This window comes from Crotalus tigris, unplaced genomic scaffold, assembly GCF_016545835.1.
Source record: "Crotalus tigris isolate CLP2741 ecotype Arizona unplaced genomic scaffold, ASM1654583v1 scf7180000024439.5362192, whole genome shotgun sequence".
NCBI classification, from domain to species: Eukaryota; Metazoa; Chordata; class Lepidosauria; order Squamata; family Viperidae; genus Crotalus; species Crotalus tigris.
The window spans coordinates 4,785,627-4,801,328 of NW_024100609.1; the positions used below are offsets into that span (position 1 = coordinate 4,785,627).

General features: G+C 38.1%; 1 protein-coding gene across 6 annotated transcripts in view; it reads left to right on the forward strand.

Moving 5' to 3' along the window:
- Nucleotides 1-6,189, forward strand: part of LPIN1 (lipin 1) — a 109,566-nt gene extending 103,377 nt beyond the window's left edge. For all 6 annotated transcript variants that reach the window (XM_039331940.1, XM_039331935.1, XM_039331937.1 and 3 more), the window contains one exon: nucleotides 1,459-6,189. In XM_039331940.1, coding sequence (XP_039187874.1) covers nucleotides 1,459-1,618 — 160 coding nt within the window. In that variant the 3' untranslated portion in view covers nucleotides 1,619-6,189. The remainder of the gene's footprint in view (nucleotides 1-1,458) is intronic.
- The last annotated feature ends 9,513 nt before the right edge of the window (nucleotides 6,190-15,702 follow it).

The following is a 15,702-nucleotide window of genomic DNA, read 5'->3' on the forward strand; positions in this document are numbered from 1 at the left end:
TCAAGTAAACATCTCTAAGAAAGAGAATGACTGAGTCCTGTTGTAGGTAAAATCCATTAACAACTTCTCTCCTTTCCAAACTTTTGTTTTCTGCCGTCTCATAAGCTGTCTGTATGTCTACCCTGGTGGTTGTGTTTGATAGGTTTTCTGAAGTTGAAATTCTGGTGGGAAAAAATGATTATACAGGGAAATGTAAAGCTTGGATACAGATGGAGTTTCCCTAAAGTTAATAAATTTGATTAGGAAAAATAAGATCTTGTTGCTTTCATCTAGATCAGGGGTAGGCAACCTTGGCTCTTTTATGACTTGTGAACTTCAACTCCCAGAATTCCTGAGCCAGCATGGCTCAGCTTGGAAACCTCTCCCTTTCCCCTCAGCATGGCTGACACAGGATTTCTGGAAGTTGAAATCCATAAGTCATAAAAGAGCCAAGGTTGCCTACCCCTGACCTAGATCTCTATCCTGCTCTTTCCAATCTACAAAATCCGAACATCAGGATAATTTCAGTTTAGCCATTGAAAGCCTCACTCTTAAAAACGCCTTACTTGTTCACCTGTTCATTTCCGTAAGCTGCAGGAAATGCTATTGTAGCTGTTTTTACTTCAGTGGGTTTGGTAAAACTGTTATGGGTTAGTTTCTTACAAGTCTTTTGCTGTAAGGCTGACTAACTGCTGTTTACAAATCTTCAGCAGCATCTCAACTCCTAGCACTATTTTAGAAAATCACACCAGTATGCCTAATGTTCAGAGATAAGTTCAAAGGCTGTAGGGATGTTATGTTTTTCTAATTATTTTGCCTGAGTTGTGTTCATGCAATTCATGACATCAGTAATAATGGTCTATTTTCCACCTTTTTACTGTTTTTATGAGCTGTCTAAAGTTGCCTTATTGGTGAGAAGGGCAGCATGTAAATTAAACAAATAAACAAAATAGTTTAGATCAGAGGTCCCCAACTTTTTTAGGGAAAGAAAGGGGCAGGCATGTGGCCGCATGTATGCAAATGGGGCTGGTGCGAGTGTGTTCACGATGCTGAGGGCAGAGCGAGCACCTGCATAATGCTGCGGATGTGGTGAATGCTCATGCAAAGCTGGGGGTGGGGCAAGAGCCCATGTGAAGCTGGGGATGGGGTGAGTGCCTATGTGACGATGGGAGCAAGGCTAGCACCTGCGTGATGCTGGGGGCAGGGCTAGCACCCATATGTGCTGAGCTCGGGGCTAGCGCCTGTACAATGGACGGGGCTAGTCCCCGTGTGACACTCAAGACAGCGCTAGCGCGAGTGGGGGGAATGCACACAGAGCACACGTGCACGCACTGGTCAGCCATTCACACGGTCCAGTGGCCAAGAGGCCATGGCTGCGGCCCACAGGTTGGGGACCCCTGGTTTAGATAATATCTCATATGTTTCTCTCTCTCTCTCTCTCTTCCCCCCCCCATCCCCCCATTCTCTCTTCCCTTACAGGTATGTGAGACTTTGCGAAGTGGTGGATCATGTATTTCCCTTGTTGAAAAGAAGGCATTCTTCAGATTTCCCCTGTTCTGACACCTACAGTCAGTTCACATATTGGAGGGAGCCACTGCCACCTTTTGAAAATCAAGATGTTCATTCTAGTTTACCATAACTCTTTTGAAACATCTTGGCAGCATCTCAACATCTCAGCTCTTCTGTGCTTCAGTTGTTCAACTGCATTTTGCACCTCAAACAGAATTTGGGATGTGGTTTAAAAAAAAAATCAGTTCAGAAATCACCGTTGTTCTTTAAAATAACATTTCTCAAGGTTGCCCATCCAGCTCTTCACCAGCACAATGCTTAAAGAGGTACCCAGTGCAATATATTCTTTTTAAAGGGACAGTTCTGGGTACCGTGGTAGTGGAAATTTCAAAATTGAAGTCCTCTACAGCCTTCAGTGTTTCCATGTGAGCTTTGAAAGCACAGTGTCATGTTTGCCCCTTGAACCACTACCGGAGCCATTCCATCTCCTACTTCTCAGTAGAGGAAGAGGAAATAACTCTAAGCCTTCGAGGTGTAACACGTGCATTTTTTATACTCCCCCCCAAAATGGTCGTCAACGAAATACGTTGAGATCAAGTGAACAAAATTCAGTCGGTTGATAAGCTTAACACAGCATGGCTGTGATCACTAGCACTGTACTAGTTTGTATTGATAGGGGTATGATTCTAGCCTCCAATTCTGTCAATATGTACCATTGCCAAATTGTTCTTTCAATTTCATTTTATGATGAATTTTTTTTTAAGGAATTGAATGCACTTCGATTATCAGTTGCACGAGGTTAATTGGCTCTACTAAGTTTTAGCCAAATCTTGAACCTGCTACTATTACTTTACGCTGTGTTTCATCTTAATCCTGCTAGAAGGTTTGGGCCCACCAGAGGTCCCACAGTGCAATATTTTTATGGTCATAGTTAGAGTTTACTACTATGACCTATGCTTTTCAAATAGTGTGTCTTAGAAGGATAATTGGCAGTGGAGACCTCTGCCTTTCCTCTTTTCTTTTCCATGAAGAGTGTTGCCATTTAAATAGATGTGGCTCTTCCCATCTAACATAGTACGCAAAGGTTTCTGCTTCCAACGGCAAGGGAAACACGTCTGGAAGTATTTTTAGTGAATTTTCTTGAATTGTTTTGTTGCTGGTTCAGCATATTTTATTTGCACTATGTGAACTAGATGTGAAGGGTTAAGGAGCTGGCTGATTTTAAACCCTCTGAAGATATTTCCTTCAGTATTCTTTTTATTTTAACACACAATGTTGAGATTAATACGATGTGGGGCGCCCTATATTATAGACAGCCATTACTGAGAGTTTTTCCTTTACATTTCATTTTTTTCTTGATGCAATTAGGAGAAATCATTATCTTCCCTTTTTTTGTTACATTTGACTGTCTTGAGGTTCAACATTATAAATGAACCTTTTAGATTGTTTTTGAGAGAAGTTGCTTTTTACAAGTTGCTGGCCTTCTTTAAAATGCAGATTTCCATTGTTTACTGTATATCAAATAATCTTTTAAAAAAACAAAATCCTTGCTTTTATTAAACTATTTCCTTTTAATATTTGTTGGAAGGTTGCTAGGTGATCAGTTTAAGACTAGACATAAAGACAATAGGTTTGAGGCCTGTAAGTTTTTTTAAAGTGAGAGACTGGGCAAAATTAAATGCTGTTGAGATGGTTAGAACATATGTTAAAAGATCTTTCTCACTATGTTAAAATTTAAATCTAATATTTTTCTCTTGTTGATTTCTGAGTAAATAATACCCCTTAGGAGAAATTGTTTGGAATCCTTCTCATATCAATTTTAGATATACCTCACTTGCCATTATATAAATTCTGCTTCTTTTAAAAGGGAACTCAGAATTCTGCCTATTTGCGTTTTCATAATTGCACTTTAGCAGCTCCCAAACACAGTGGCCAAAGTTAATTACAATAAAGTTAAATTAGTTTCAGTCCCAATAAAGTCATTGAGCCTAACTTCTGAAAAAATATAATGGATTGGGTATTATAAAAATATAATTAGATTAGGTCCAAAGCCATAAGCCAATTTTAAGTAAGATACAAACTATTTTAGGAAATTTGTTTGCCATTAACTCAGTGGCACTTTTACAACTGATAGTGAAAGTTACATTCAGTATGATAGCTTGTCACTCTTTATATTTAATGAATTAATTTCACACGCTGGCTCCTGCAATGCACATTCCGCCAAATAATTATGTCATTAGCTTTATAGCGCAACTGATACACCTACTCAGAAATAAGCCCCATCAGTACAGTTGAATTTTGTCATACATTAATTGTGTTTAAAATTTGCAATTTTAATCCTGTAAGACAGCCCACATGATTAAATCATATGTTCTCAACAATCTTTGGAATGAAGATCGATTCAAATCAGGACTGTGGGTGACTATAGCCATGGCCCAGCTAGAAATTGGTTTTATGTTCACATTTAATTCCTTCTGTGCTGTTAATTTTTGTGTGAATACACAGCCCTTTCTGAAGCAGCATCACTGTTTCCTCTGATTACTGTTCTTGGCAGTCCAAAGCAGCATATATAAAATAATTTAAAATCAATACAAAAGCTAAAGAGGAGCATGTAAAACCAGAAGTGCTCAACCCCAAAGTCATTTTGCTTGATAGGGAAGGAGAAATGGGGTTGAGATTTGAATCAGTTTCTCTTTCAAACTCTATTAATCAGCTTTTTGGAAAAAACAACAACTTCCCATGTCTAAAGCCCAAGCTGTTGAAATTGAAGAGGGATTATGTGTGCACAACCATATTTCTACATGTTTCGCTTTAAGAGGCATACAAGCATGTTCTTTTGTATTCCAGTAGCTGAATTAGGGTATCGATAGCTGTAAGGAATATCTATAATGAAACATCTATTTATTTCCTTTTGCTTACAATTGCAAAAAAAAGAGGACTAAACATTATGTCTCCAGTCTAAAGTTATGATGCAAATCCAGTAACTGAAATGAAAGTAATTTGCCATGGCAATTCTTATCAGCAGGTAGTGGATAAAGATGGAGTCGGATGCGTAGGACTAGATCACACATTCCATTTCATTCCCTTGAAGGGGATTTTGTTATTTTCCTTGCCTGTGACATCCTATATATAGTATGATTGGACACCATACCTTACTGGGATTAGTAAAGTGTTTTTTTCTCCTCAATTATTTCTGAATGTACATTGATTCCTATATGTGGGCAATATCACAGTACATAAAGAAATACAGGTACTGATCCAAAACCAGGACAGTTTTAAGGTCTTTAAAATTGCTAGTTGAGCAACATGAAATCTACTTCTCAGGTCCAAGAACACAATTATGGATTTAGCAACATTTTATAATCCAAAAGTCTAGCCTGGGGAACAGAAAGCCATGGGAAAAACTTGTTTCAATATTATCGCTTTTGGGGCATGTTTCTCTTGTTGCAGAATGCTTCTCTTGCTCGTTCCTCTTAATGCACATTACAGCCAGGACATGTGTTTGCCATTTTGAATTTGTATTTGAATTCTCAGAACAAAATGTGCACAATCCAGCCAAGGTTAAACAATAGTGTTGTGTAGCACTTTGGATCTTGCTTTGGTGCAGCTGCTTTACAGTTGCAGAGAGATGTTATACCTCCTGTTTTGCTCTGAACACATTTGGGGGTATTGAATGTAAAACTCTGCCCAGTCCTATTAAACAGGTTTCATTCCCGTTTACTTAAATTACAAGAGCACAGCTAAAAATTAGTGGGATTCACTACTTGGTACATGCAGATTGTTTTCTTATTCTAGTTTTTAAAGGATGAAAAAATTGCCTTATAAACAGGAATTTTAAGGAATTGTTCATAAACCAACAGTAAATATTTTCAGGAATTGGACTCACCAAGGTTAAACTGAGAATTCTTGAGTGGGTCTGTCCTGATCACCCAACACATACTCTACTGCAATAATACTTGAGGCAAACTCTGAATTTCTATAGTAATACGTGAAATCACTTGAGAAACCAGGGCAAATTTATTTTGTTCTTATTTGCTGATTTTAATATACCGGGCGTCAAATTTATTTTTTAAAAACTTGCCTAAACTTTGTTAGAAATGCTATTGTAGTGTTGAATGGAGTTGCTGAGAAGGATTTCAGCTGATAGTTATGGCACTGGTAGGGAAGGAATATTTTTTTAAAGCATTTTTAAGCTTTATTGTTAAAAATTAAAATTGGTGGCAGATATAGTTTCTAAATAGTTTTTAATTTGGCTAGGTAGTTCTGCATACATTAAAATGGCATTGCTGAATTTGCACAATAAACATGGTATGGATGAATTAATTCTTTCTGTGAAAGAAAAAAAAGACCCTCTTCACTTCTGGTGTATTGATGGTTTTCTATTACAGAAAAGATACCTTTTCTAAATAGAAAGTCAATATATGCGCTGTTTATATGGTCTCCCATATATTAAACTAAAATATGCAAGGTGGATCCCTGTTTATTTTGATACATTTTATGGCTATTCAGTTCCATATGTTGAAAATCAAATAATGGCGATGGAATTTGAGGGCAAGTGGGAGAATTATTAATGGATATATATTTGAGGGAAATATTTTCTCTGTGTATGTGTGCAGTAATGCTGGGACTCTATTAAAAATCATTTTGATGGTCAACAAAATGCAAATAAATATATTGTAATAAATTCAATCCATTGAAAAATGTCATGTGGGTCGTGATTTCAAAAGATGCACACAGAACAAATTTCAGCCCAAGATAAGTTCTTTAGAATGTTTTTGGAGGTTAATAGGAAAGTTTAAGCACAGAGTGAACGTCTCCTTGGGTTGAATCACAACATTTGACTCTGTAATCCTAACCGTGTCTATTCAAAAGTCATGGATAGTCCTTAGGAACCATCTTTAAGGTTGCATCGTAGCTCTAGCTCAGGACTTTTCAACCTTTTCACCCATTGTACCACTTTTAGGATTTGGCAACATCCGAGTACCACCAGTCGCCAAGCAAGGTGTCAAAAACTTGATGACCCCCCAAAAAAGGAAAAAAGTGATAAAGTACAAGTAGTCCTCGACTTACAACAGTTTGCTTAGTGACTGTTAGAAGTTACAATGGCCCTGAAAAAAGTGCCCCCCCCAAGCCACAGCCGAGCAAGACGCCTGCCTGCCCGGCAGCGCTCTTCCTCCTGTCCCAGGTTTTCATTGTTGTGAGCATTTCTGTTGAGATTTGGTAGCAGGGGTGGGGTGGGGGGTGTTTGGTTTTTATTCCCCCCATCTGCTGGGTGGTTGCAACAGGTTTTGGTCGTTTCACATGACCCTGGGACACCATGACCATCATAAATATGAATAGTTGCCAAGCATCTGAATGTAAATCACAAGACCCTGGAAATGCTGCAAAAGCAAGTCATGCACTTGCCATGGCTCTTAGACGATGCAAAATTGAATGGAAGAAAAAAATGCAATTTTAACTTTTTGATTGTTTTGATGACCCTATCTCAAAAGGAGTAGATATGCATCAAATAAATGTTGAGCACCATTTTTAGATTTCTTTCCATATTTTGCCAATAGCTCTGAATCTGTTCATTTGGGGTGGAGTTGATTAATGTGGTCATCTGGGAATGAACTTCAATGGGAAGTATTTCCCAGTAAATACGTGGAATACTGAACTGCATTTCACATTGATCCATTTTCAAAGGGTTGCCTTTTCTTCTGGAGATTCCTGCAATGGCCACACAACACACAGCACTGTATATTATGTGGGTAATTCAAGGAAAGCTAACAAGAAAAGAATGTCCTTGTATTTTCTGTGGAGAAAGCTTGGTTTTGCTGTTACTCTCCTGGACTTTCTAAACAAGAAAACCAACTGGTAAAAAGCCTAAACACCTTGTATAATTTAAAAAGTAAGAACAATTTCTTTATCCTTTTGAAGCATTTTCTTTTGAGGAAGGGGAGGTTAACTAAATTGTGTTTTGAAATAGTTCTTGCACAGATTCCTTGGAATTTATTTATTTATTTATAAGACTTATATACCGCTTTAAGTGCAAGCACTCTCTAAGCGGTGTACACCAGTAAGCAATGTATATATATATTTACATTGCCCCCAACAATCTGGGTCCTCATTTTACCTACCCCGGAAGGATGGAAGGCTGAGTCAACCTTGAGCCGGTGAGATTTGAACCGCTGACCTGCTGAACACAGTCAGCTAAAGTGGCCTGCAGTACTGCACTCTAACTGCTGTGCCACCTCGGCTCTTAATTACAGATCCCAGATTTGATTCCAGAGAAACTGCACACTAACATCTTTTGTATCCCTGATGATAGAATTCTTTATTGGCCAAATGTGATCGGACACACACAAGGAATTTGTCTCCGCTGCATAAGCTCTCAGTGTACATTCAAGCAATAATCATGATAATCGTAATCTAAAAATACAATCATCCTAAATCATAGATACAACATTCAGTGATAGTCGTAGGATACTAAAGCAATCAACATAAATCATAATAGGATACTAATATGATTACAGCTCCCAGAATTCCCAGACCAGATTGGGAAAGGCCTGTTTTTAAAATGCTTTGAAAAAAAATATTTCAAAAGATGTAATCATCTACGTTGTCAAGCTTCATATTTTTCAAAACAATGCAGACGGACAAGCTTTGTAGTAGCTCAGAAAAACTGGGTGCTGTTCATTACCTCAGCAGAGTTAACTTGCCAGGGGAAAATAATAAAAGTAAGTGCAAAATAAAATATCCACAGAGTCAAATAAGCTCAAGCCAACAGGATGACTTAATTTGACTGTTTATGAACTTTACTTCATCTTAATCCAAGATTTTTCATTGCCAAGTGAGTAAAAATCTAAAAAGAGATTTGAATCAGCCAGGCTTCATTACTTGTTTGGCTATGATATTTGCTCCATGGAACATTTGCCAGCTGATCCTGTGACTTGGCGTCCAAGGTTTTAAAAATCCCAAAGCCTGTCATTTCTAAAAACAGATATCAGGCTTAATTCATCCCAATTGTATCTAGGAGAGAGGAACGTGCTTTCAATCCCTCCGTTCTTTCAGCACTGCTGTATTGGTTTCTCTAGCCAAATAGGAAGAATAAAAGGGGGCGTTTTAAACAACTACAGCAACATCTGCATCCAAAGTGGGAGGCACTTACTCTGCGAGACAAAAGAGGGGATCATCAATCACCTGAGCCTGGAGTTAAAATCATCTGGCTTCTTTGCAACAACACCAGGTGTTAGCAGCAAAGACAAACTTCTTGTGTTACAACACTGGCTCAGAGCAACAAGTATGTGGCAGGCAGAGCAATGTGGAGAGGGATAAACCATTAACTATTGGGTATCCATACCTGTGTGGGAATGTAAGTCCTGTTCTTTTTCAGTGTGTTAAACTATAGAAAGTCACAATTCCTTGTCTATTTGAATAGATGCAAGTAAAGAAATGTAGCTTGAGAATTTGGGTTGCAGACAGGGAATGGGAAGGCTGATGCTGATAGCTCACAAGACTAAGCTAATGCTACCAAGAGATAGAATAGCTAAGGGTTGAACTGTGGGATCCTTGATGCGCTTGATGTTTTCTTGCAGATGTTTCATTACCCAACTAAGTAACTTCATCAGGGCTAGAAGGTAGGGGAGATTTGCTTTTATTTTATTTGTTTATACTAGTGCTTGCTCTATCAGTATTAGTGGAAATGTTCTTGGTTCACCCAGCTCCAGTGGATTCTGGATGATGTACCAAACTAGAAAAAATATACAAACAGCTAAAACTGTTAAAGCAGATAGATAGCCGAGACTAAAATGATCTAATAAACAACATTTTGCCATATTAGGATTTTTTAAAAAAATAATCCTGGAATTGGCATGTTGCTTCAACACTGCAGGCTAGTTACTTCCCAATCTGAGAAAGCATTTCTATATTGTGGAACAGAGACTTCAACTGAGGAATTCTTTTATGTAAGAACATTCATAAGATTCTGCCTACTTCCGACATGTTTCAGAGAAATGTGGGTAAAGACCTCTTTGCTATTGAGTAGGTCTGGGCAACAATCCCTATTCAAAAGATAAAAGGAGAATTGAGGTCTGGGTATATACATTCCATCTATTGGCTGCACCTTAAAGAAGCTGTTTTTCCCTGGGCTCGTGTTTTATTTTAAGGAGACCGCAGCCTACCGTTCCAGAGAGAAAACCCATCATTTTTAGGAATCTGTGCAAGATTGAAAACTAAAAGGCCCTGTTTAAGAGTAACACTGACCTTAATCTGCCGAGTCCTTGAAGTAACAGCATTTCTCAGACTTAACACACAAACGGAAAGCTCTTAAGCTGTTTTTATTCATGAGTGGAGAGGTATAAAACTTTCATATACACAAACATCCAAAGCCCTTGTTCTGAATCATTTCTGAAGCACAGGAGGACCTTGACATTTCTATAGAAAATGACACGTTTCTCTCCTTATAACTATCAAAAATATAGAAACTCCATCCTTCCCTGCAGCTGGGTGCTCTCTTCATTGCCAAGAATAATACGGCACTGTGCCATTGACACTCGCAACAAAATATTACAGTCAAAAGCAGAGAGATGTGCATGAGAATACGTTGATGTACCTTGGTCTAATCTTATACTAGATTGCTATTATTAGCATGTTCAACCAACATCTCCTGAATAGGCTTACTCTGTGGTTGTTTTTACATCTTCAAAAACCAACAGGATAATTTTCATTTCTACAGCATACTAATATGGCTATAAAGAATAACAGGACAAAAGAATAGAGTTGGAAGGGACCTTAGAGGTCTTCCAGTCCAACCCCTTGCTCAAGCAGGAGGCCCTATACGATTTCAGACAAATGCTTGTCCAATCTCTTCTTATGAATAATAAACAACAATTGTTGATAAGAAAAACAAAAAAACTATGGATACTGGGTGCTGCAGTATTTGGTGAGAGTGGAATAGAAGAGAAAGAACAGGGGGGGGGGGAATCACAAAATACAAAGACCTACAAATAGAAGTAGAATGACTGTGGCAAAAGAAAACAAAGGCAGTACCAATAGCAATAGCTGCCTTGGGTGCAATTCCAAAGTACTACTTGAACACCACTGGCATTGACTAAATAACCATCAGTTAGTTGCAAAAGGCAACATGGAGCAGCTTATGTTCCTCAAAGCTACCTTTAGCATCATCAGAGACCAACAGCTCTGAAAGTGCCACATCCAGTCTGAACATTTAACTGACTCTGCAGCCATCCATAATAGTACAGTACTGGTTTAATTTGCTGAGTAAATCTAAGAAGCAACGGCCATTTAAAGAACCTCAGGATTTCAAATCAAGGTGAAACGCAAATAACTCAAGACAAGACTGTGCAGCAGATATTTCCTTTTTCCTCCCCCCCCCCCAGCTCCCCTGGTTTCCTTTCCCCCTGCAGTCCATCTAGTAATGCAGTGTTTCCCAAACTTGACAATTTTAAGGCATGTGGACTTCAACTCCCAGAATTCCACAGCCAGCGTTGCTGGCTGTGGAATTCTGGGAATTGAAGTCCTCATGCCTTAAAATTGTCAAGTTTGGGAAACACTGTAGTAATGCCTCTCTAGCAACAAAGAACTATGGAACAACAGGCATTTTGTACACTCAGAAAACAGACTCATCTGTACTGGGAATATGACATGCCATTTTCTCTGCCTGGTTATAAGAACTTTTCCCTCTCACCGTAGCTCAATCAAAATATTCTTGAAATATTCTGGAAGGGCTATTCTGAGGGTAGGGGGATGACTGGAAGGAAAAGACTCATGGTAATCATAGTCTTCCAGTTGCTTAATACCGGTTTTTACAAAAGAGGTATTCCACAATCCTCTGAAACATTTCTTCAGGTGTATGTAAGGTGAATAGATGTATCAAAAATATATTAAATTACAGGTAGTCCTCGACTGAGAACAGTTCATTTAGTGATGTTTTTGAAGTTACAATGGCACTGGAAAAATTGGCTTATGACCATTTTTTTCACCCAACTGTTGCAGCAACCCCTTGGCCACATGATCAAAATTCTGATGTTTGGCAACTGGCATGTACGTATGACGGTTGCCGTTTCCTGAGGTCATGGGATCATCTTTCGTGACCTTCTGACCAACAAAGTCAATGGGGAAAAATTGCCTTAGCAACCGTGTTACTAAATTAACAAGTGTGGCAAGAAGGGTCGTAAAATGGGGCAAAACTCATTTAACAACTGTATCACTTAGCAACCGAAATGTTGGGCTCAACTGTAGTCATAAGTCAAGGAATACCTGTACTTTGTCAAATGACAACTTAAATTACCTCTGGAACCGACTGTCTCGCTACTAATGGAACAACAACAACTCTGATTGCATGTATAATGACTGAAGGGGTAGCACTTAATTAAGCAGCCATGCCATTTGTCCAAACCAATCTGTGCAATTGTTTTGATCACCTATTAACACTGAAGAATGGGGTCACATTAGTCATGGATTAATCAGCTCAAATACTCCACTAACAGCAAAGCTTTTGTTATGAAATCTATTGTCTTAATTTTGTTCTTGCTCTTTATTTGGTTCCAATTTTTTTTGTTTACTTCTTCTTTGTTTAGTCTCTGATTATTCATATTTTATTAAAGTTACACTGTGAGGTGTCCGGAGTTGTCGGGAGTGGGGCGGCACCTAACTTGAATACATTAAATTAAATTAAACCAAATTAAACTATTTCTGTATCACAAATTTTAAGATCAATGGGAACGTTTTCATGCACTGTACATTAGAACTATTTATTTGTCAGTTTCATTTAACCACTAGATGCCGCTGCGTAACATTGAAAACGGCATCCTTTCTGTTCTCTGATTCAGCCAGCCTCCAAACGTTTCAGACTGACTTATGTATCATTTTTTTTACATTTTTCTGACCATTATTCCAATCTTCTTTTGACAATGATTTTTCAGGACAATCTAAGGAAAAGGCAAACGAAGGAACATTCATTTCTTTAAGGAGCCTCCCTGTCCAATACAATCTAACCAAGTGATGTCACTTTAGGGAGAATTTTGCAGTTGCACTATTCCAACATGGATTAAGTGGCTTCCGTCACACATCCCTCTGGCTGGTGGACATGTGACAGGCCAGATGCTGTCACTTAATATGGAGTCATGCCTGGGAAAATCCATTTTGCTCCCATCCTGCTCTCTTTTCTCTCAGAGCTGAAGACCTTTGGCGGTTCTCACAGGCCTTTGGCCTGCTGGATGTTTGGTTTAAGTTTATTTTTTCCTGATTTCCTGATGTTAATTTGGATTTTGATATGAACTGCTGTTTCCTGCTGGCTGTGATATGTGCGCATGTATTTTAAAATTACCTTTGATTGTTGTTGTGAAACCCTCGTAATTGCTTCTTTTGAGGCAGAATGGTGAACTATAATAACATTTTAATAAAGACATGGATTGCAATGGAGTTTGGGCACTGCAATGTATATACAAAATGTGTAAACACACAGTGATGCTATTAGTGTATTGGTGTGTAGGAAATCACCTAATCATTCAGTCAATATATAATGACATTTGGCTGATCTTGTTTAGGATTGGAAGCTAAATAGGACTGGCACCAATTAGTATCTGGAAGGAAGATGACCCAAGAATCCCAGTACTGTAAGATTGGGAAATTTTTTTTTTTTTAAAAAAAGCATCCCAGATGTCATGGTAAGAGGGACGCAGGGAAGCAGAGCTCTGCCTCCCGCACCCGATTTCTTCCTGGTGGGGGCCCAAAAAGGGCCTGAAGTTGCCCCGGGGGGAGGTGACAAAGTAAGAGGGGACCCTTGTAGATCGCAGGGAGAAAGACTGGCGACACCCAGATTATTTTCCTTCCTCTACAATTTTAAAGCCTGTTCGTGGAAAAAAAAAAAGCGACCTGAAACCAAGAAAACTCCTAGAACTAAAGGGAGGGGTTCCCCCCCTTTTTTACCCCTTCTCCCAGAATAAAAGCAGTGGTTTAAGCTTTCTTGAGGGAAAATAGAGAAGACCATAAAATTAATTTGGACACAACAGAGAGACGCAATGTTGGAAAAGTTTGGGGAGTTATAATACTTTTATTTTTTTTTTTTTACCTTCCTTGGAGAGTATCGGCATAAAGCTTTAAGAAAAAAAAATCTTGGTTGGAAAGTTATGAAATGGAACCTAATGACATCTAGTGGTGAAAGAAAGAACTACACTATGTTCTGTTTATACTGTGTTTTCCCAAAAGTAAACATGCCCCCGAAAGTAAGCCCCAGCTGATTTTCAGGGGGTGAGCCTAATATAAGAAAGTAGAGGATTTGGGCTGCCAGATTGGGCTTTATACTATGAAGCATCTATGTTAACATGGTTAAAAGAATGGATAACCCTTAGGCATAAAAGATTACTATACCTAGAAAGGCATGACCTATAACTTGGATGGCATGCTTTTCTATGGTATGGGAAGAATAAAATACATAGATACTTTCAAAACCACTATATAAGAAACACACTTCTTCTAGAATGAGAAAAGATAAAAGTGAAAATTTATATGAAAATACCTGGATGGCTTTCAACAATGGAAGTGTTTGTTCACCCAAACCCAATTAACTATGAGAAAATTGTGACTTATAAAGATATTTTGAATATTGAAGGGAAACTAAAATCTAGACAAGAACTGGAAGAACAGGGCATTGACCTATCAAATTCAAATGAGATCTGAAAAAGATGCTAAAACATCTGGATTTTATAAAGAACAGACAGAATTTGACTAGATACTATTGACATCAGATGAAAAATTGATTAAGAAACTGTATAAGTATATGTAAAGTTTAAAGATGGAAGAGGAACAAGTCAAAGAAATAATAATAATATGGGCAAAAAACTTTGGGCATAACATAGAGTTAGAAAACTGGCAAAGTCTTTGGGAAAGAAATTCTAAAATAAAAGACAACCTATATAAAATGTTTTATAGATGGCACTTACCACCTGGGAGGTTAGCAAAAATGTTTAAAAATATGTCTAGCAATTGTTGGAAATATAGACAAAAACCAAGCACATATTATCATCTTTGGGGGACATGCCCTAAAGCCAAAAGATTGTGGTCAAGAATACATATATGGTTAGACAAAATGATAAACATGTAGATTTTAAGCTAGATTTTGTTTTGTTTTGTATAATTGTAGGAAATTATGAGAAAGAATGTGTATCTTTAATGTTACATGTACTATTTGCTCAACATTAGAAAGATGAAGAATTACCTGCCGAGGAAGAGATAATCAAGAGAATTTTAGACTGTGCAGGAATGGATAGACTTACATTGAAAATGAAAAAGAAAGAAGATTCAGAATACTTCAGAACATGGGATACATTTTATCAATGGCTAGAAAAACAAGGTAGAAAGAAAGGAGTTTAGCATGTATTAGTAAGCTAAATATTGGAACCCAGACAACATGCTGCTTATAAAATATTAAGGATTTGTGATTCTAAAACATTAATAAAAGATTGTTAAAAAAGCATCCCAAAATTAAAGCAATAACAAATGATGTCCAGATTGCTCTTAAAACAAGGGGTTGAGCTCAAAATGGTATACCATTAAAGTCCTTTTTTTTTTGTTTCTTTACGAATGGTGCTTTTATTTCAAGTAACAGATCAACCTCTTGAGCTCTTTCAAATCATGCCCCCATATATTTTTTTCTCTTAAAATTCTATTGTAATCGCAACATCTTGCAGTTCCCTCCACTCACCTCTGTTAATCCCTCATGCCAGGAATAATAATATTTGCCAAACTACAGGAAAAGTTGCATTTGGATTCTTCGGGGTTACTTTTGTGAAGATCATGCCAAGATCTGATCTGCTGCTTAAAGATAGCTAAATATCCACTATTTATTTATTTTCAAGATTCAACATAGAGTTGGGTTTGTATTCCCATAAAAATCCTCACATAATTCCTCTCACAGGGCTATGCAAACAATTTGTGTTATGAGCTTATTTTAGGAAAAGCGAGAATAAAAGGAAAGATCTGTCTGGGCCATGGTCTGCTGCCAAGGGAGGGAGGGAGGGAGGGAGGGAGGAAGGAAGGAAGATCTCTGCCCAAGTGCCTTCTAAATATAGAGGATGAAGCATCTCAGGCAACAGGATGGTTTGGCCCAATCATGGCTTCTCTTCAGTCCCTAGCTTGGTAGTGGTTAAGGCACCAGCCTAGAAAGCAGGAGATTGTTGAGTTCAAGACCCACCTTAGCCATGAAATCCAGCT